This window comes from Physeter macrocephalus, chromosome 13 (assembly GCF_002837175.3).
Source record: "Physeter macrocephalus isolate SW-GA chromosome 13, ASM283717v5, whole genome shotgun sequence".
Taxonomy (NCBI): Eukaryota; Metazoa; Chordata; class Mammalia; order Artiodactyla; family Physeteridae; genus Physeter; species Physeter macrocephalus.
Genome location: NC_041226.1, coordinates 10,186,139 through 10,203,899, shown reverse-complemented (window position 1 = coordinate 10,203,899; position 17,761 = coordinate 10,186,139). Strand labels below are relative to the sequence as shown.

The window sequence follows — 17,761 nt, the reverse complement described above, 5'->3', positions numbered from 1 at the left end:
GGGCACGAACCCGTATCCCCTGCGTCGGCAGGCGGACTCTCAACCACTGCGCCACCAGGGAAGCCCTAGGGTAGGAACATTTTTAAAGAGATCCTGACAGGGTAGGAACATTTTTAAAGAGATACTGACAGACTGGAGCAGATCCAAAAGACAGCAATCAGCTTGCTGAATAGTTAGAAGATGTGTGGTTTGATGGAAAGGAATGTTTAGCCTGTGAAAGCAGATTCTTATAAGGGACAGGTTGGCTTTCTAAAAATGTCTGAAGAACAGGCATATGGAAGAAGGAATAGATTTGTCCTAATTCCAAATGACAGAATTAGAGCCAATGGATGGAAATTATAAGGAAAAACTTTCTTAAACAGCTTGTAGTCCTCAGTGAGATAATATACTTCACATATGTTGGGTAAAGCATTCATTAATTGATCTGACCGTGACTTGTATAATAGGTGAGTGGTTGGATTAGAAGATGTTTAATATCCTTTTCAAATCCAAGATGTAAAAACTTTACGCCCATAATAGTTGCAATGAACAAATGGATTGCTTATTAGCATGTAACAAGCTAATCTAATTAATGTGCCACATAAACACTATTTACAGGTATTAACATGACTGTTAATACTAAAGGTTTTGCATTAGTCATGAAAATGTTTCCAAAGGCAATAGGTTTTGACAGGGTGAGAGAGTAGGAAATCACACAGTTGCAGATCTTTGAAACAACTTATAAAAGTGAAAGAATTTTGGTTTGGCTGCAATGGATGGGTATGGGCAAAGAGCCCAGGACAAGTCAGACCAGATCGCTGGCCATAGGAACTGGAGCTGATGGTTGGCTGTGGTCCCCAGGGGATGGAATGAGGGCAGAGAATGCGCTCGCAGAGGCCTGCAAAGGTGAAGTTAACTAAAGAGAGTAGCGAGGGCTGAGAGGCAAAAAAACAAAATCTATTACCACTCACAAGTCTTTGCAGTAGGATCTGGACTCCAAGTGGGAGACACGGCCTAGAGGTGGAGAAACTGAGTCAGAAGAGAATCCACCCTGAAACCTTTTGTGGAGGGTCCTGGTCATGGCTGCGAATGTTAGTATTCTTGGCTGGCCTGCGTTGGTCCTTGGGCATGTGGTGTATGCATGTTGAAAAGGTTTATTGACAAAGAACGGGGCACATACATCACAAATCAATTAGTAGAGATTCTCAGAATGAGCTTCAGAGCCCACAGGAAGGCTTTGACATTAACCCACAACCTTTGGATTCAAGTAATTTAAAAGCAGCCCTCCAGATCAGTTCTGCTTTTTTTTTTTTCTACCAACCACTTGTACCTCAAACATTTTCCTACTTGGCAGAACTACCTTGGCTCCCTCTGAACAGGCTGACGAGGAGGCTGGAATGTGTGTGAAGGAATAGAAGGAGCAGCAGACAGATGAAAGCACAGTGAGCCATTCCTGGCTTCTGCAAAAGCGCTCCTCGCTTTCTGCCATGTGTACACAAAATTCCATTGAGCGCTAATCTGGGATCATCTATCAAAAGACTTAAAATTTTTAAATACCAAAAGTTTTGTTTAGAGGTCAAATTTCAGACTTTTGACTGTATTTGGAGTGTGTGCATTGGGAAGAAATGCCACGGAAGAGGCCAGGCAATACGCAGAGTTAGCCTTGAGGATGAGCAGAAAGCAGAGGACAAACAGTCTTCCCTTCAAAAAAGGAGTTGTTAAACAAGAGGTGGTCAGGCTGCCTCTTCACTTCAGGACTGGGGAAGGGGTGGGTGGGTCTCCAGTTCTTGGTCTTTGGTTACTCCAGGGAGGGCCCATGGTTCTCACTGGTTAGTTAAAGGCTCTGGCCTAGGTACCTTACTCTAAAGACACCTCGATCTCAGCCACCACAAGAATTTAGTCATCCTATACCTGTGTTTCCACCCTGCTATCACATACAATTAAATAGGATTGAGATAATTTTCAGTACATTCTTCCGAAAATTTTCTCCCTTATCCGATTTCCCCAGCACCCTTTTAGTGCCACAGTTTTTCCTTCCCTGTCCCTCATGTGTAACAGTGGAAAGAGTTAAAATATCATCAGCTTGGAGATACACAGAGGCTCTACACTTGGTTGCTATATGACCTGGGACATTGCTTCACCTCTGGGAGTCTTAATTTCCTTTTCCACAAATTAGGATAGCACAAAGGGTTGCCGTGGAGATTAATTAAAGAAAGACATGAAATGTAAATAGCATAAGGCTTAGCACTCAGTAGGTGCTTAGCATCGTTAGCCACTCTCCCTTTTCCATTCCCTTGTTCATTGTTCTTGTTGGCTCCCAATATTCATCTGTTGATCCCCTCCCTGAAATAGTCTTGAGTGAAGATTCTTCTTGATGACCAAATTAGGAGAGAGGAAAAGTAGGTGAAAACTAAAAACTAGTACCATCCATTTTCCTCATTTTTGAATTAACTGGAACAGAGGAAATCCAGCATCTTGGGTTTTCAGCACTCTCTCCCTCTCTCTGATTCCTTTGGTCCTCACTCACTCACCAGTCAAGAGCAAGAGCTCTCTCCGCGAGGTGCATGGAGGACATTTCAGCCCAGGGAAGATTGCCAGCAGTTTCTTGATTTTACATTTACAACAAGCAGAACAGAACTGCCCACCCAGTGGTGATTCTTCTAACACTGGGACCAAATGATGAAAAAAATTCACTGAAAGGGCTCAGATTTCATAGCAATACATTAGCATAAAACAAGGCGATAATGATGCTAATGAGAAAATAATGTTACCTATCTGCTTTAAATATGGTATTTTGGACACAAAGTGGCAAAACCATGGTGAGTAGTTGCATGGATTTATAGATATGACTACCTTAACCATGAAAAATAAGTTGGACATGACACGGGGAAGACAAAGATGTTGATACATGATCCTTCATAGATCCCTTTATTAAAAATCAGACTGATTTTTAGAAAAATTGGGCTTTACGCTAAGTTGTCTTTCTTTTAATTAGGAAGTTCAGATTCTCCTTTTTTCTCCCTAATTTACATTCAATTCTTGTTCTTCATTGCCATCTCCTATGAAATACTATGTTTCATGTTGTTGTATCTACTTATATATATCAAAGAATACATATTTATGATCTTGACGTTTTCAGAACAAAACACCTCAGGACTTTCAATATGTTCATGTATTCATTATTATGCAAAAAGGAGGCATGGTGATTTTTTTTTTTTTTTCTTTTAAAATAGTAACCTGGCCAGGATACAGTGCAGTGCTTCTCAGGAAGAATCATTCCATTTACTTTTAAAATGCAGCCAAGTCAGTGTTAAACTCCAGGGTTGGCACTGGGAATGGTCAGTCTTTCTTTAAGTGTTATCCACAGCTAAAAAGCAACTACATATCATTTCCTGCCTTTTCCTTCCCTTTGCTTGGTTCCCCAGCACATATGCAAAGTTCCCAAGTCCCATGATCCGCTCTTCTTTCTCTCTCTACTTTTCTTCTACACTTTCCCATTGAAAAGTGATAACTGGCAGGTGTTTACGGCAGGGATGTCCCCAACACTGGACTATCAAACTGAAAGCATGTACACAAGGTGGCTGACATCAGCATCTCCATCAGACGGCAGCCAGTGCTGGATCTGAGCTTGGGGATTGGACCTCACAAGCATCTAATACTGCAGTGGAGTGCTAAGCCTGTCTGCCATTCATGCCCAGGCTTCTGGCATACCAGAGTCGCTAGATCTTAGATCCCTTTCACCATCCACAAAAGATCCCCTGGAATAGAAAAACTCTGATCAAATCCTAAATAAAAATGAAAAAGGAACACCCCTTTCCTTTCCTGCATCAACGCTGACTTGAAAACCTGACCCTTACTTACTCTTGCATAATTATCGGAAGAGGCTCACAATTGCCATGAGAGAGAGTACATTCCAGTTTAGGCCCTAGGGATCTTTATTAATGTGCTCATTTACCTAGTAAGATATTTACACAAAATGAGCTGCTTCTCAGAATTGCGAAATTCCCACAGGGAAAGATGTTAGGACTGACCACCGTTAGCCACAGCAGCAAGAATCGAGGACCTAATTTAAGTCCTGTTGAACTTTCAGTTGAAAGTTTTTCATTATTAGGATTCCAAATCCCAGGCCAGGCTATGTTTCAGTTTGAGACAGCCAAATATAAGAACAACTTGGCCTTATGCCTCTTTTTCAAAGAACTTTATTCCCTCAGCCCCAGGTTCAGAATTTGATAACATGTTTTCTAACTTTTTTCCTCTTTACATCAAACAATATGAAAGAGAAAAAATAGGGGAAAAATGCTAATTACCCCCATATGTATACTTGATTATGGCCAAGTGGAATTACTCACGTTTTCCTTAAACACACACTGTGGTTCCCGATCTCCACACATGTGGGCACAGACCCTCCTGCAAAGCCCTCCTCCGTCTCTGCCTGTCAGAATCCCACCCATTTTTTTAAAGCCCACCCAAATGTCTCTTCGTCTGTGTGGCCTGCTCTCATCACCCCAGTCAAAAATAATATTGCTTCCTCTAATATTGCTCTTGTGTCTTTCTTGACATAAGGCCTGTGTTATATGCTTTTGCATAACTTCTCTATTGATCCCAAGCAGCTTGGCAACAGCAGCATTGCATGAATCTGCATCTTTACAATGATTCCTGGCGGTGTCTTAAATGTGAGAGGTACTTCAAAAGTACTTTACTTCTGGGTGATTAAAAACTGGAGAAGTGGAAAATTTAAAGGGGTAGATACTTAACAAGTACACTTGTGCTCTTGCCTGTGCCAGTCTCATCTGTGAGAGCTCTCAGCTTCCCATGCAGAGGGTCAGGGGCCTGGAGTGTATTTACTCAGCACCTTAAAGCACTTGAAGTTCACTTTTCACTGGAAAAGCTTTATTTATTTCTTTGTAATGAAGGGTGGTAATTTATACTAAGCTGTTTATGCTTATTTGAAGTAGTTTTTCATTTAAGTTGTTTCTCACATCCATCTTTTAGCTGCCTTGGAGAAGGCGAGTGTGCTTTCTCTAACCCTTAAAACCAGAAAGATTGATTTCCTATGCCCAGGGCTTATTTTTCTTCTGCTGCCTTTCCTCTTCCCTCTCTCTTTTCCTTTGCACTCTTTCAGTGAGTGCTGCTTCTCGGGGCTTCGTCAGCTCAGAGGCAGGGCAGTACTCGCATTGGCTTCCCGCATTGTGTGGGGATCAGAGAGGCCGGACGGACCTGCCTCTCTACGGGGCTTGGGGCCGACTGTGGACCGTCCCATCTCCTGTCTTCCTCTGATTGGCTCTGCGAGGTCACGTGAGGCCGGGGGTTGGAATTCTGAGTTGTGGCTTTTGGCACTCCTTTTTCTTTTTTAAAATCGCTGGGTCTGCTGAGCTCTGCTGGGCTGGGTGCCTCGCTCTGTAACTGAGACTGAAGGCAGACGGAAACAGCCACAGGGCAGGCTGAGGGCAAAAGAAAATCTGCCGGGATGTTCAGTCAGGGACCCAGGACCCCAGCTTCAGGTTGCTACTATCTAAATGCCATGACACCTGAGGGCCAGGAGATGTATTTGCGATTTGATCAGACTGCGAGACGCTCTCCTTACAGGATGAGCCGGATTCTAGCACGCCATCAGCTAGTGACCAAAATTCAACAAGGTGAGTCGCCGGTAGTGGAAGGCTGTTGCTAATTCTGATTTCTGTTGGCTCTCTTTCATGCTAACCCAGTTTTTAAAATTATTGTTTTCACATTACAACATACGGATTTCTATGCCAAGCTGCGCATACCTTTCAGAAATAACTTCAGGCTGCAGTTTCAAGCAAACAGTGACAGCACTTAGCTGCCACATAACTCAACATAAAGTCCACAAAAAACTTCACGGTAGGACAGTGAATCATAGATTTCCAAGATTTATGTGTCTCTACAGAATAAATGAGACAGGTTTCCTCAGTATGTATTTTGGGAGCTTTTCATTTTTAAATGTGACAAGTTCCACACACTCTGTCACATTTAAAACTTGGACACTTGTTTATTTAATTAGGAGAGGGGGGGAAACTAACTTCCACCCTGCCTAGATTCTTTAGAACACTCTTAGTGACAGGAGAAAGTTAAAATTCTATTCTTAAGGGCCTTGGGCTGACAATCAGTGTCACATTCTCTGCCTATTTGTACGTATATGTCAGCAGTTGCCACTGATTTGTTGATACTGTTTTTCTGGTAAAGGATAAGTGTCTGCTAATGTCAAAGCAAATCTTGTGACAGAAGCACCAGCTTTATAAGGCAGAGAGGAGAGGAGATTGATTACAAGTTGTTACGTGTTCCTTTTTATTCTCAGGGGGAAAAAAAAATCACTAAAACTCATCATTCTCCAAAAATAGTTTAAAACATGCGCTTTATCTTAGGATAGGTTTGTAGAAAGTAGAAAGGTGAACATTCCTAAGAAACTTCTGTTGCCCATTTAAAAGACACACACACATACTACACATGTACAATAAGTTTATGAAGTTTATAACCACCCCTTCCCAGACTTCTAAATAACTAAATTATTATATTGGTGATACATAAGTTGACCAGGATATTCTAGAGCCATTATAAAAATACAATTTCCACTTAAATAAATGAGTTTAAGATTATATTGAATTTTAGAGGGGAAGTTGGGGTTTGTAATCATGAAAATCTTATTGTAACGTTTCCAAAAGGAACAATGTGTATTCTAGTGAGCAGCATTTGATGAGATTGTTTCCTTGGAAATTAGCATTTGTTTTTAAAGGTTCAGGAACTGGTTATGTGTGAAGGATACTGGTCCTACATACCGGTCTGATTTCAGGAAGGATATTATGTCATTCCATAAACTCTGTGTGCATGTCTTGATTGAATAGAAACAAAAGTAATTTCCCTGTGGCTTGATTTAAAAATACACTAGGCTTGTAATAAAAACCAGCTCCATTTTGGTTTTAGAGATTTCTGACAATGGTGCTTTACCAGACGTCATCATCATTATGGACATAGGGGCTCAATAAATGTTTGGTGATGATTTGATGATTTGTAGTCTGCACTCTGAATGTTCCTCAGCATGCTTATAAAGTGTATTATGTTAGAAACATTGCATACAAATAGTTTGAAATATCTTTGTAAATCTCCTTAAATGAATTTGCAATGATTGATTTCATTAAAAATTATATTCTTTCTGGAACGAAGATTATTTTTCCATTGAGGACTTGAAGTTATGAACACATGCATGATCATTGAAAATGTATTCTGTGTCTATGTTTCATTTTGCCTAATTAGAAAATTGGAGCATACTCACTTTTTTTTATACTGGGCAATGGAATGTTTGAAGCTAATGAATGCCTAAAAATTAAGTGACAGGATCATAGGGAAGCATGAAAGAATTCCAACAATCCTGTGATTAGGAACTCATTATTTGTTAATAATGAGTTAATAATACAATGCACGATTGTGTCGTAAGACATTGAGAAAGCAGAAGCAAAATGATTTTACTGGGTTTACTGTGTGAGTAGATTGGTTTACTGTAATAGAGAATATTGACTGAGCATTTACAGTGTATCATGCACTGCTCAGAGCACTTTATATATATTCCAATTTATTTTATCCTCAAAAAATAAATTCTTGTAGGTAAGTACTATTATTATACCCATTTTAAAGGTGAGAAAACAGAAGTACATAGAGTTCAAATAACCTCTCCAAAGTTACATAGTAGGAGGTGGTATTTGAATGTATCTTAGCTAGAGACCATGCTCAATAACACTCCAAACCATTTTTTAGTTTTTATAATGAGTGTTAAACTACTGAACCTATGGTTGATTTCTGGATTATATAATATTTCAATCGTTTCTACTCAGGATACAGCAATGAACCATGTTACAGAATCACTGTGAGATTTCTGGTCAGGTCTTATTTCTCTAGTGGAAGCAAACTGCTCTGTGTTTTACCTTCCTTGAGCAGTTAGTACCCAATAGTACACAATGTCAGGTTATTATACTAATGGCCCATAATCATTCAATTAAAGTTTATCAAGTGCGTATTAAATTAATAACACCAATATTTTTTGTAACTCACATACTGGTATCTTGAAATGACAGCCACATCATTAAGATTGTTTACTCTGCTGTAGATCTTTCAAGGAAGATTTAGCATTATATTAATATAATTTGGGGATCAACACTTATAGCCTTTCGTGGCTGTTGGGAACAATGCGAACAAGAGTAAGTTGCTCCCCAGTGACCTCATTACAGTGAGATAATCATTGAATGGCATAGACATGATTCAACAGCAGATCCACTCATGAGAGGGAAAAACAGGGAAGAGAAATAAAGGAATCTTTGATGATACATAGGATCAGAATTAGTTGCTCAAACCCAGGATGAATCTAAACTTGCTTCTCTTAGGGTATGCTCCAAAATATGCACGCATCATTTCTCTAGCCATCTTCTTAGTTCTGGAGTTTTAAGTCCAGTGAAAAAGAGAAGTGATGTTTAAAATAGGGTGCTTTGCAGAGTGAAAGCTTATCACACAAGTCATACTGCCCATGATCCTTGCCCCACAATTTTGCTGAATCAATGGGGAAATTGTTATAGGGAGAGAGAATGAAAATAGTAATGGTCCTTATTTCCCTTACCGGCAGGCTCTTGGAATGGACAAGAGGGAGGATGCTGAGGAGGTGGAGGAATAGTATGTTAGGCTATGGAAAGGGTGAATTGGGATCTTATGTCATTAGACGGTTACGATTTATTGGCTACACGTGCATCATGCTTAAAGTCTATACACACACATGTTACTCGGAAAATCCCAATTTAAGCAAATGTATAAATGTGATTACTTGCTTTGTGAAAGAATTCATCATGCTTTTAAACTAAAAAAAATATTGTAATGCTTTAAACAGCATGATATGGACCAGACTGCAGTAAAGTCCATTGAACTATAGAAAAAAAAGAAGACAGGGATGCAGACTCTATTTGGAAACTCTCTCATTCTTTTACCAGGCAAGTTTCAGAACTTCACTGGGCGTTCATTTCTTGATGAGAAAATGAGATGGTATGACTATGGTTCCCAAGGTCTTTCTGTAGTTGAGTCAATAACTCCTTGAACAAGAGTGTGTAAAGCAGGGAAATGTAAACCTAAAGTAACAGAAGCCAAAAAGGAAACAGAGCAGCTGTCTAATGTGGAATAAATCAATGGCTTATCATTTTTCTACCTCTTGTCAAGGAAATGGTAAGATGGAAATCAGATTTTAGTTCTACTTCTGATGCTAATTAATTGTGTGATCTGGGACAAGTCACAACTTCTCTGGGCATTCTTTTCTTCTTCCATAAAACAAAGAGTTTGGATTAAATAAATGTGAAGCTCCCATCATCTCTAAAATTCTAGGATTCTGTGATCACAGGTTATTACTTTAAGAGAAAGATGATTCTTATTTACATGTTCCTTATTATGTCATTCAACATCTACCTGGACATACTTCTTTGATACCTGGTTAATGCTCTCATTATCAATTTAATAGGAACGTTAGGATGTCCAGTCTTGGGGACTATTTAAATGTCAGTACAATCTATATTTATAAAGAAACCTGTAAAAACCTTTCTTTATCAGGAGTCCTGGACTGTAAAATGGAGTTACTGCAATGCCTGGCCTATTGCAAGGACCGTAGGAATCCGAGAGTGTTAATGTAGGTGGATCCCCAAGCCCACAAAAGACCTCTTTTCTTTTTTTTTTTTTTTTTTTTTTTTTTTGTGGTATGCGGGCCTCCCTCTGTTGCGGCTTCTCCCGTTGCGGGGCACAGGCTCCGGGCGCGGCGGCTTCTGCCGTTGCGGAGCACAGGCTCCGGACGCGCAGGCCCATTGGCCATGGCTCACGGGCCCAGCCGCTCCGCGGCACGTGGCATCCTCCCAGACCGGGGCGCGAACCCGGTTCCCCTGCATCGGCAGGCGGACGCGCAACCACTGCGCCACCAGGGAAGCCCAAGACCTCTTTTCTTGATAGTAAATGCAAAATGTGGAAATTTCACTGCTAGGGGAATTCGTGAAAATTGATCTTGCACGTTCATTGACTTTTTGCCTGACACAGTTTTTAGAGATAGCACTTGAGTTGAACTCAACTAGAGTGGAGTAAACTGCTATTTTATGTTTGCGGGGAATGGAACTGGGCATTAGTGATGTATTCTCTCTCATTCCTCCATCAAGTCAAATGATATCTTGGGGATTTGCCCAACCTAAGTGGTGACATTTCTCATCCCTGGTGTGGGAGACCTCCACCAACTGGGTAGCATCAGCCAAAATTAAACAACCTTTTGTTCTTTTGGAATTGCCCTTTCTCTATGCTTAGCATTCTCTTTCTCAGCTACTTTCAGAAATGGAGGATGAATACACTGGCAGAAAGACAGATGGAACACAGAAAACAGGGTAATCAGGCATCAGTCATGTGTTGCTCAAGTTCTTTAAAAAAAAAAAAAACTGTCAGAAATTCACATTTCATGAATCAGAGCCTCTTTCTATTCAGTGCTGGTGACTGAAGGGCCTGTACATAAAGGATACTGTTTAACCAGAAGTTACAGGAAAATCTGTTAAGTGAATTCAGTCACCTATCTTTGAATAACATTTTAAAAATCATCACATAGTAAAAATATGAGCAGTCAAGAAATAAGTACTAGAAAGAAGTTAGCAAAGAGCAGTATGCTTATACACATATAAAACTTGAGAGTTTAACTTTCATAGCTGCACTTCACTGCTTTTATTAGTTCTGAGTTTATAAACATCCATCCCAGATGCAGGCAATTGCCAAATCTGGATTTTGTGACATTAGTTTAAGTGAATAGAGATTCATTTTTTCTCATATCTTCCCCCCGACTATAATCAGTGCTTTAATTATTAGTAAATTTGGGACACTGGTCAACTTTTATAAAACAGGATTCCCTATTTCCCTAACAACCTTAATCATGGCCGATTTAGAAGCACAAGTTAGAAAAAAAAAATCACCACTAGTGGTCTGAGCAATATCAATTGATGGCCCAGACAAATTTAGAAAGAGAGAAAATGACAAGTAGGTTTTAGTAAACTTCCTATATAAAGGAAAACAAATGGAAATTTAGTGAAAACATATCATTAAGAGGGATGGGCTCTGTCTCTATATTTCATTAGCTATGAGAACGAGGTGCTGAGACTAGGGAAGAAGACATAAGAAGACAACCATGCATTTGCACACCAGATATTTGAATGAAATGAGGATCACGTAACAATCATTTCCTATCTCCTCGGGTAATCTGAATATGATTTTGGTGTGGGTAAAGACATTATGTATTAATTTACATTCTACCTCATTACCTAAAGGATTTGAGGTAGTTTAGAGAAGAAGATACAACTGAGTTAAAAAAAGATAAATCTGGTGAAAAGAAAAATGTAGGTCAATTAATAAGATAAAGCTAGGAAGAGATATTATATAAAAATTTACAACGGGGCTTCCCTGGTGGCGCAGTGGTTGAAAGTCCGCCTGCCGATGCAGGGGACACGGGTTCGTGACCCGGTCCGGAAAGATCCCACATGCCGCGGAGAGGCTGGGCCCGTGAGCCATGGCCGCTGGGCCTGCACGTCCGGAGCCTGTGCTCCGCAACGGGAGAGGCCACAACAGTGAGAGGCCCGCGTACCGCAAAAAAAAAAAAAAAAAAAAAAAAAAAAATTTACAACGTAAGGCCCTGAATAATTATTAAAAGGAGGCTGCAGATTTAGCTTGAGCCTTCCTAATCTAAGAAAAGAGGAAAACGTGATCAGGGAAGATTTGCCATGTCCATAAGGTAAAAACATACCAGCACAACTTTCCCTGGAACTTGATATTTGGGAGAATTTTCTCCTAAGGACTTGATATACAAGAGCAGTTTCTCAAAAAAAATCCCATAAAGAGACTACAAGCCATAGTGGATGGTGCTTTTAAACATTCCTATAGTGAAATCAATAGCAAATCTCTTATAGCATCCTGCAGTGGAAGTGGGGGCATAACAACAAATTATAATTCAGTAAAAATATTTGAGGATGGGGTGGATGGATCAAAACAAGGAGGTTCAGTAGGTAATCCTCTGATTCTCTGGCTTAATCTAGAAATAGCATGGAAACTGTCTAGAGACAATTTCTCTATGTCTCATTCTCAGAACTCTAGTTACATGGATAGATGGATGGATGGATGGATGGATAGATAGATAGATAGATAGATAGATAGATAGATAGATAGATAGGCAGGAGGAAAATATGTCTGTGGTTAAGTAATTTGGGGAAATACTGCATCCTCCTTCCCTTCTTGGAAATTCACATTTCTGAAAGGCTCAGAGAAATCCTGCAGAAAGTAATTTAACTTTGTTTAAACTGGCATATTTCCATATTTCATCATGAAACCATTTTATACTGGATACCAGGAAGTGACATCATGTAAAATCAATGTTCCCTGGGGAACACATTTTGGAAAGTCTGGTTTAGGAAAGTGGAGGGCTGGTGGTCCATTCAGATAATTCTCTTTGAACATATTGCTTGAATGAATTGATAATTTGAGAGTGTATCTTATAGCGTAACATTGCAAGTATTCTGTTTTCGAATAAGGCCAGCTCCATATACTTTAAAAATCAACTGGGTTAAGGCAGGATGGATATATTTTATGAAAATTAACAACCAAAGGAAGGTCCTAACCTGCTTAAGTGCCCTCTGCACATTTGCCCATCAGAAAACTGAAGGAGTAGGTATATGGGCAGAGTTAATCATTATAATAAAAAGAATACAAACAATCTTCAAGTAACCCTACAAGATAGGTACTGCTGGGCCAGGAGAAAGAAATGATTACTTTTTAGCTCTGGATCTACGATAAAGCCAAAGTCCTGGTTGAGTTCCAAAGGGGTCAGAAGTTACAGCAGCTAATTCAGAATATTCCATTACTGCTGGAAAGTGGAGTCACAGCCCCACAGGAAAGAAACGGGAAACTCTTTAGGAGTCTCAGATTCTCCCTGGCTATAAGTGATGGGAGAGGTGGACTCCTGGAAGCTCAGACTTTGATGGGTGGCTCAGAGTCAGTTTCTGACTTGAAGGGCCAAACGTATCCTTGGTTACATAAAGTCTCCCTCAGAACGACAGAATAAAGTGAACTGATAGATAATAGGTCATTTTTATTAGTAAAATCTGTTTGGTCTAGTTGTATAAGCAACTTACCAAGTTTCCCATGAAGACTACAAATATTCTTAAGGTATTTTTCCTCCTGCTGGCGAAGAGATAACAAATTAGCATTTGCATTATGACTGATGCTTTTTGAGAGAAATCCACAGAATATCAAAAAGCTCCAACAGAATGCATGGAGAATTACCCATACCGTGTAGCCCAAATCCCCATGTTGTAAAGTCACACAGGGCCAGAGCAATCACTGTAGAATGGTGCAGTCTACAGCAGGACAGACACACAGATGACTATGAAAATGTATACACTATTGTATGAAAAGACATGAATTCTCTTTTTTAGAGAAGCTTAGGATCAAAAGGAGTTTAAATGGAATGGTTGGAAAATAACTTAAAATTACAGAACATGCTAATGCTGTTACAAAAAGGAAATCAACAGAAATAAATCTGAAATGTCTGGCTAGACTCTCAAATGACTTCCCTCACAAGCCATAGGAATCCTGATAATTTTAAAGGTCTGACAGAGGCAGAGCTGATTAAAATACCAATGATTTGCATTGCCTTGTCTCTAACATTCTGATAAAACACTAGAGTGAAACGGTGTGGAGGAGAGAGTGGAGATTGTAAAGGGACTCAGCAGTCACCAAGTAACTAATTTACATATCAGTATTTTGAGCTGAAGAAGGCATTCTCTTCCTGCATTCCAAGTCTCCTCTTCCTGGTAATTTTGAAAATCATGCATATGGATGACAAGAACCTTGGATTAGTATTCAATCTCTATAAGTGAACAGTAGCATTTCACATGCATTTGTATTCACCAAATGACACACTGGAAAAAAATACAATAGTCATAAAATCATATTTTCCTCTGAAGGTTTTACTACCTCCAAATTATTTATAATATTTAAAATTACTGTAAGAAATAAGAAGGATTTACAATTCCAATGACAATGATATTCCAACCATTCTCACCTAAATAAGACTAGAGTTCTTTCTTAGTAGAGGAATTTAAATCTCTCCAAAATGCTTTGAAGGACACAATACATTTCCTGCTAAATGCATTTCTCAAAATAGAGAATGAAATCCGTTGCAAGGTATAACTTGGAGGACCATGTGTTGTGTATAATAATGTCTTATTAATCAAATCGCCTTCACTACTACATTGATCTCTTTGGGTAGGAGAGTCTGCTACCACACTTTCCCTGCACTTTCCTATTTTCACTATTAGTATTCCATTCTCTCTGCTGTGCTTTTAGGAGGAAGGTCTAAGGCAGATAAAGCTGCTTAGATGTTCTTATAACTGGCTTCCTAGAAGAAGGAGGGTAAAAAATCTAGGCCAGAAAGAAGAGAAATCAGTCTTGCAGGATATCTTGAAGAAGACCGCAAAAGAATTTCAGTGACTGAGTTTATCATCTGTTGGTCCCAATACTGAGTGTGATGTAATTCCACATTTGAATTCTTATGTATTATCACTGGCCAGGGCAGCCAATCCATTGGAATTGCTTGGAACAGTCCATGAAATGGTAGCACAAAGCATTAGAGAGATGGGCATTTGTTTCTTGCCTTCTTCTGGGACAATCTTCCAGGAGTTATTCTGTTGATGGGATGATGAAATCTGTATTCTTCGGGGCAAGTAATTGAAACATGTTGATTGAATTTCAAGAAACACTTTCTGCTCTTGATCATGGGATCAAGAATGTCCTAGGGACACTGTTCATTTAACCTAAACTTTAAACTTTCTACACCTACTACTGAAACAATTGGAGGCCTTTGGAGTCATGCAGCTTGAGTTTAAACTTCAGCTCTGTATCTCCCTAGCAGAGTGACTTTGGCCAAGTTACTTAACATTTCTAAGCTTCAGTTCTTCTGCGGGCAAAAAGGAGCTAGTAATAGCCACTATCTCATAGTTATTGCAATAAATGAGAGAATACAGTTAAACACAGAACACAGTGCCTGGCACATACTAAGTGCTCAATATAAGAAAATATTTCAATATTTATATTAAACAAACATCCATGTACATAGGGCCCTTCAAGGTATTGTATCAGCAAACGAAGAGTAAATTATGTACTATATACCAAGTTTATTAAGGCAGGCATACCTCTCGCCACATTTTTTGTGTCCTCAAAAAGTATCCACCACAAAACCTGAAACAAAAGGTGGGGTTTTTTGTTGTTGCTGTTGTTCTTTTGTTTTTTATCTTAAGCTGTAATGAAAACCATTGTCGTTCCCAAGTGTGGTTTCCTGGGCACAACAGTTATTCTTAGCTGCTCTGAACTGACCTAAAGTGATGGGTTTAGGCCACATTTCAACTCATAAAGATAAATAGCAAAGTCTGTTGATCCCCACCTTCTGCCAATAAAAGAGGCAGGAAATGTTCCCGACTTTGGGAATGACTTTCTGGTAAACTGTAAAGCTGAGAGAGGGCAGCAGTGCTGGAGGAAAGGGGGCTGTGCTCTCAGTAGGCTGGAGTGAAAGGCCAGGGAGGCTGTCAGTGTGTGAGGGTGGGAGCAAGGCCCTAGACCAGCCTCATTAGCCAGTAATAGAGGGTTATGTCTATATATCTGATGGTTTTTATCTATAATATCTGAGTTCCCCTCTCAACATGTTGTGATTTTTCTAAACTGAGAACTTAACTTTGAGATTTTTCTTAATTTTGTAGAAACTTTCCAGTATTACAGTGGTCTTTGCTTAGAGGAGTTCATAGAAAAGAAATGCTGTAAAATGTTGATAAACTTTCTAATGATCAGTTGGCAATTTAAAAACTAAGCACTCTGTTTCTCAAACTAATTCAAGCAAATTATTTAAGAAGCTTTCATTGCCCATTTCCTCTAAGGATTTCATTCCTTTTCATTCAGGAATATTCTTCACATTGTTGAATTCCTCTGCTGTGAAAGACTTCACATGGATATGAAATTAACATTTGTTGAAATTTGTCCTTCGAGTTGAACGGACTAAATCAACGTGGATTCTTTTGCTTCATTTATTTATGGAATATATGTAGTCTTAGGTCCTCCGCCATTTTGGTGCCCCCCCCCACCAACAAAGAGTAGAAACATTAGTCAGTCCAGTCTTTTTATATCATGACATAAATGTTAATCTTGAACTTAGTGAAAGCCTTGTTTTATAAGATAAAATATTTGATGTTTGCGTATGGCATCCTGGAAACCCTGAAAAGCTATTATAACACTAGTGCCTTCACTGGTAGAATGTGTGACATTTTGTGGAGCAACTCCATATGGATTATCTTTTTGAATATGAGTGTAAGATAGTACTGATCATCTTGGATTAGGAAGCTTTTGTTCCCTAGAATCTTTCAGAGATCTGACAAATGCATATGCAAGCTTTCCTACTTTGAGACGTTTCTAGTCTCCGTTCCCTAAGTTGTTCCTTTGGAAGTGGATTTTCACTTGGTTTTGCTGTATGGAAAAGTACATTTCCCTGAGTGGACTCTATAGATAAGTATAGGCTCACTTGATCGAATAAGGAAACTTGGCAGCGAGCAATACGGTTGTCAAACATTAACTAACTGGTAGAGTAGAGATGGTTTCAGAGTCCAACTTTTTCCTTTCCCCCTTCCATGTAGAGTAAGATTACTTCCTCACCTCCAGCTTTACAATTCAGTTTCTGACGGAGCCATTCTATTTCTGTTTCACATGAGGCTTCTGCTCTCACTTTTGTGTCCATCTCCCATCGTTGGTCACTTTAGCAGAACTGGCCCTGGACACTGTAGCTTCTGTTCTGTGAAGCCTGGTGCTTTGTTCTGTAAGGGAGGAATGACGTGGAATTGAGACAGGTTCTTTTCAGCTCTTAACTGTCAGTCGTGCTTCCTCCTGGCTGCTGGAGTCTATGCAGCTGTGTCCAGAGGTGCAGGTGAGCCATACCTCCTGGACTAGGGCAGAACTTTCCCACTGGGTCACCCAAGTGAAAAGAAGAGTGAAAGCTGGGGTTTGTCATGGAGAGGCAAAATAATGTATCAACATTTCTGTGCATTTAGATCAAATATTTGGGTCTGGGGACTGATGATTTGACTTTTTATAAATTTTATGCCACAAATTTTAGCTCTTGAAAAGTTTACAAGATTTTTAAAACACTGACAGTATACTTATACCTGCTCGTATTGAGGGTTCCCTATTATGTACCAGGGACTGTTTTCGACACTGCATTTATTGCTATTTTATTTAATTTTCATGAAGACTCGAGAGTTAAATTTACTCATCTGGAAAATAAACATAGTAAGCCCCAACACTCAAGGCCTTATGATGTTCATTTTTCAGATGAGTAAACAAAGACTCAGAATGTTAAATAACTTTCCCAAAGTCCCCCAGCAAGTAGGTGGCAGAGCTGGACTTTGAACTCAAGTCTGTGATTCAGAAGCCTATGTCAATTTACCACTGACAATACCAGCACCCTCATAATTATGTAAGCATGTCTACCTTGAATCCAAGCAGGGTGTTTTGTTTTTTTTCATCACTTTGGACCTTGTCAGTCCTCCCCCTTCTCCCCCACCAGTCCCTCAAGTTGTTGGAGGACTTTACCTCCAAAACCAGCAGCAATTCCTTGTGATCATCCTATATACTAACTACCCTCCCACCCATCTCTTGAGGGTTGGCTGCTCTTCATCAAGGGCGCTCTGTCCAAAGTAAA

At 39.6% G+C, this 17,761-nt stretch overlaps 1 protein-coding gene across 2 annotated transcripts in view; it reads left to right on the top strand.

Annotated features, from left to right (window-relative positions):
* Nucleotides 1-17,761, top strand: part of STARD13 (StAR related lipid transfer domain containing 13) — a 231,563-nt gene that overhangs the window by 46,157 nt on the left and 167,645 nt on the right. Inside the window, exon 1 of one of the 2 annotated variants that reach the window (XM_007128917.3) lies at nt 5,351-5,615. The exons of the other annotated variant lie outside the window; for it this stretch is intronic. Coding sequence (XP_007128979.1) covers nt 5,447-5,615 — 169 coding nt within the window. The 5' untranslated portion in view covers nt 5,351-5,446. Of the gene's footprint in view, nt 1-5,350; nt 5,616-17,761 lie in introns of those variants that run through there. 2 annotated transcript variants of the gene reach the window in all.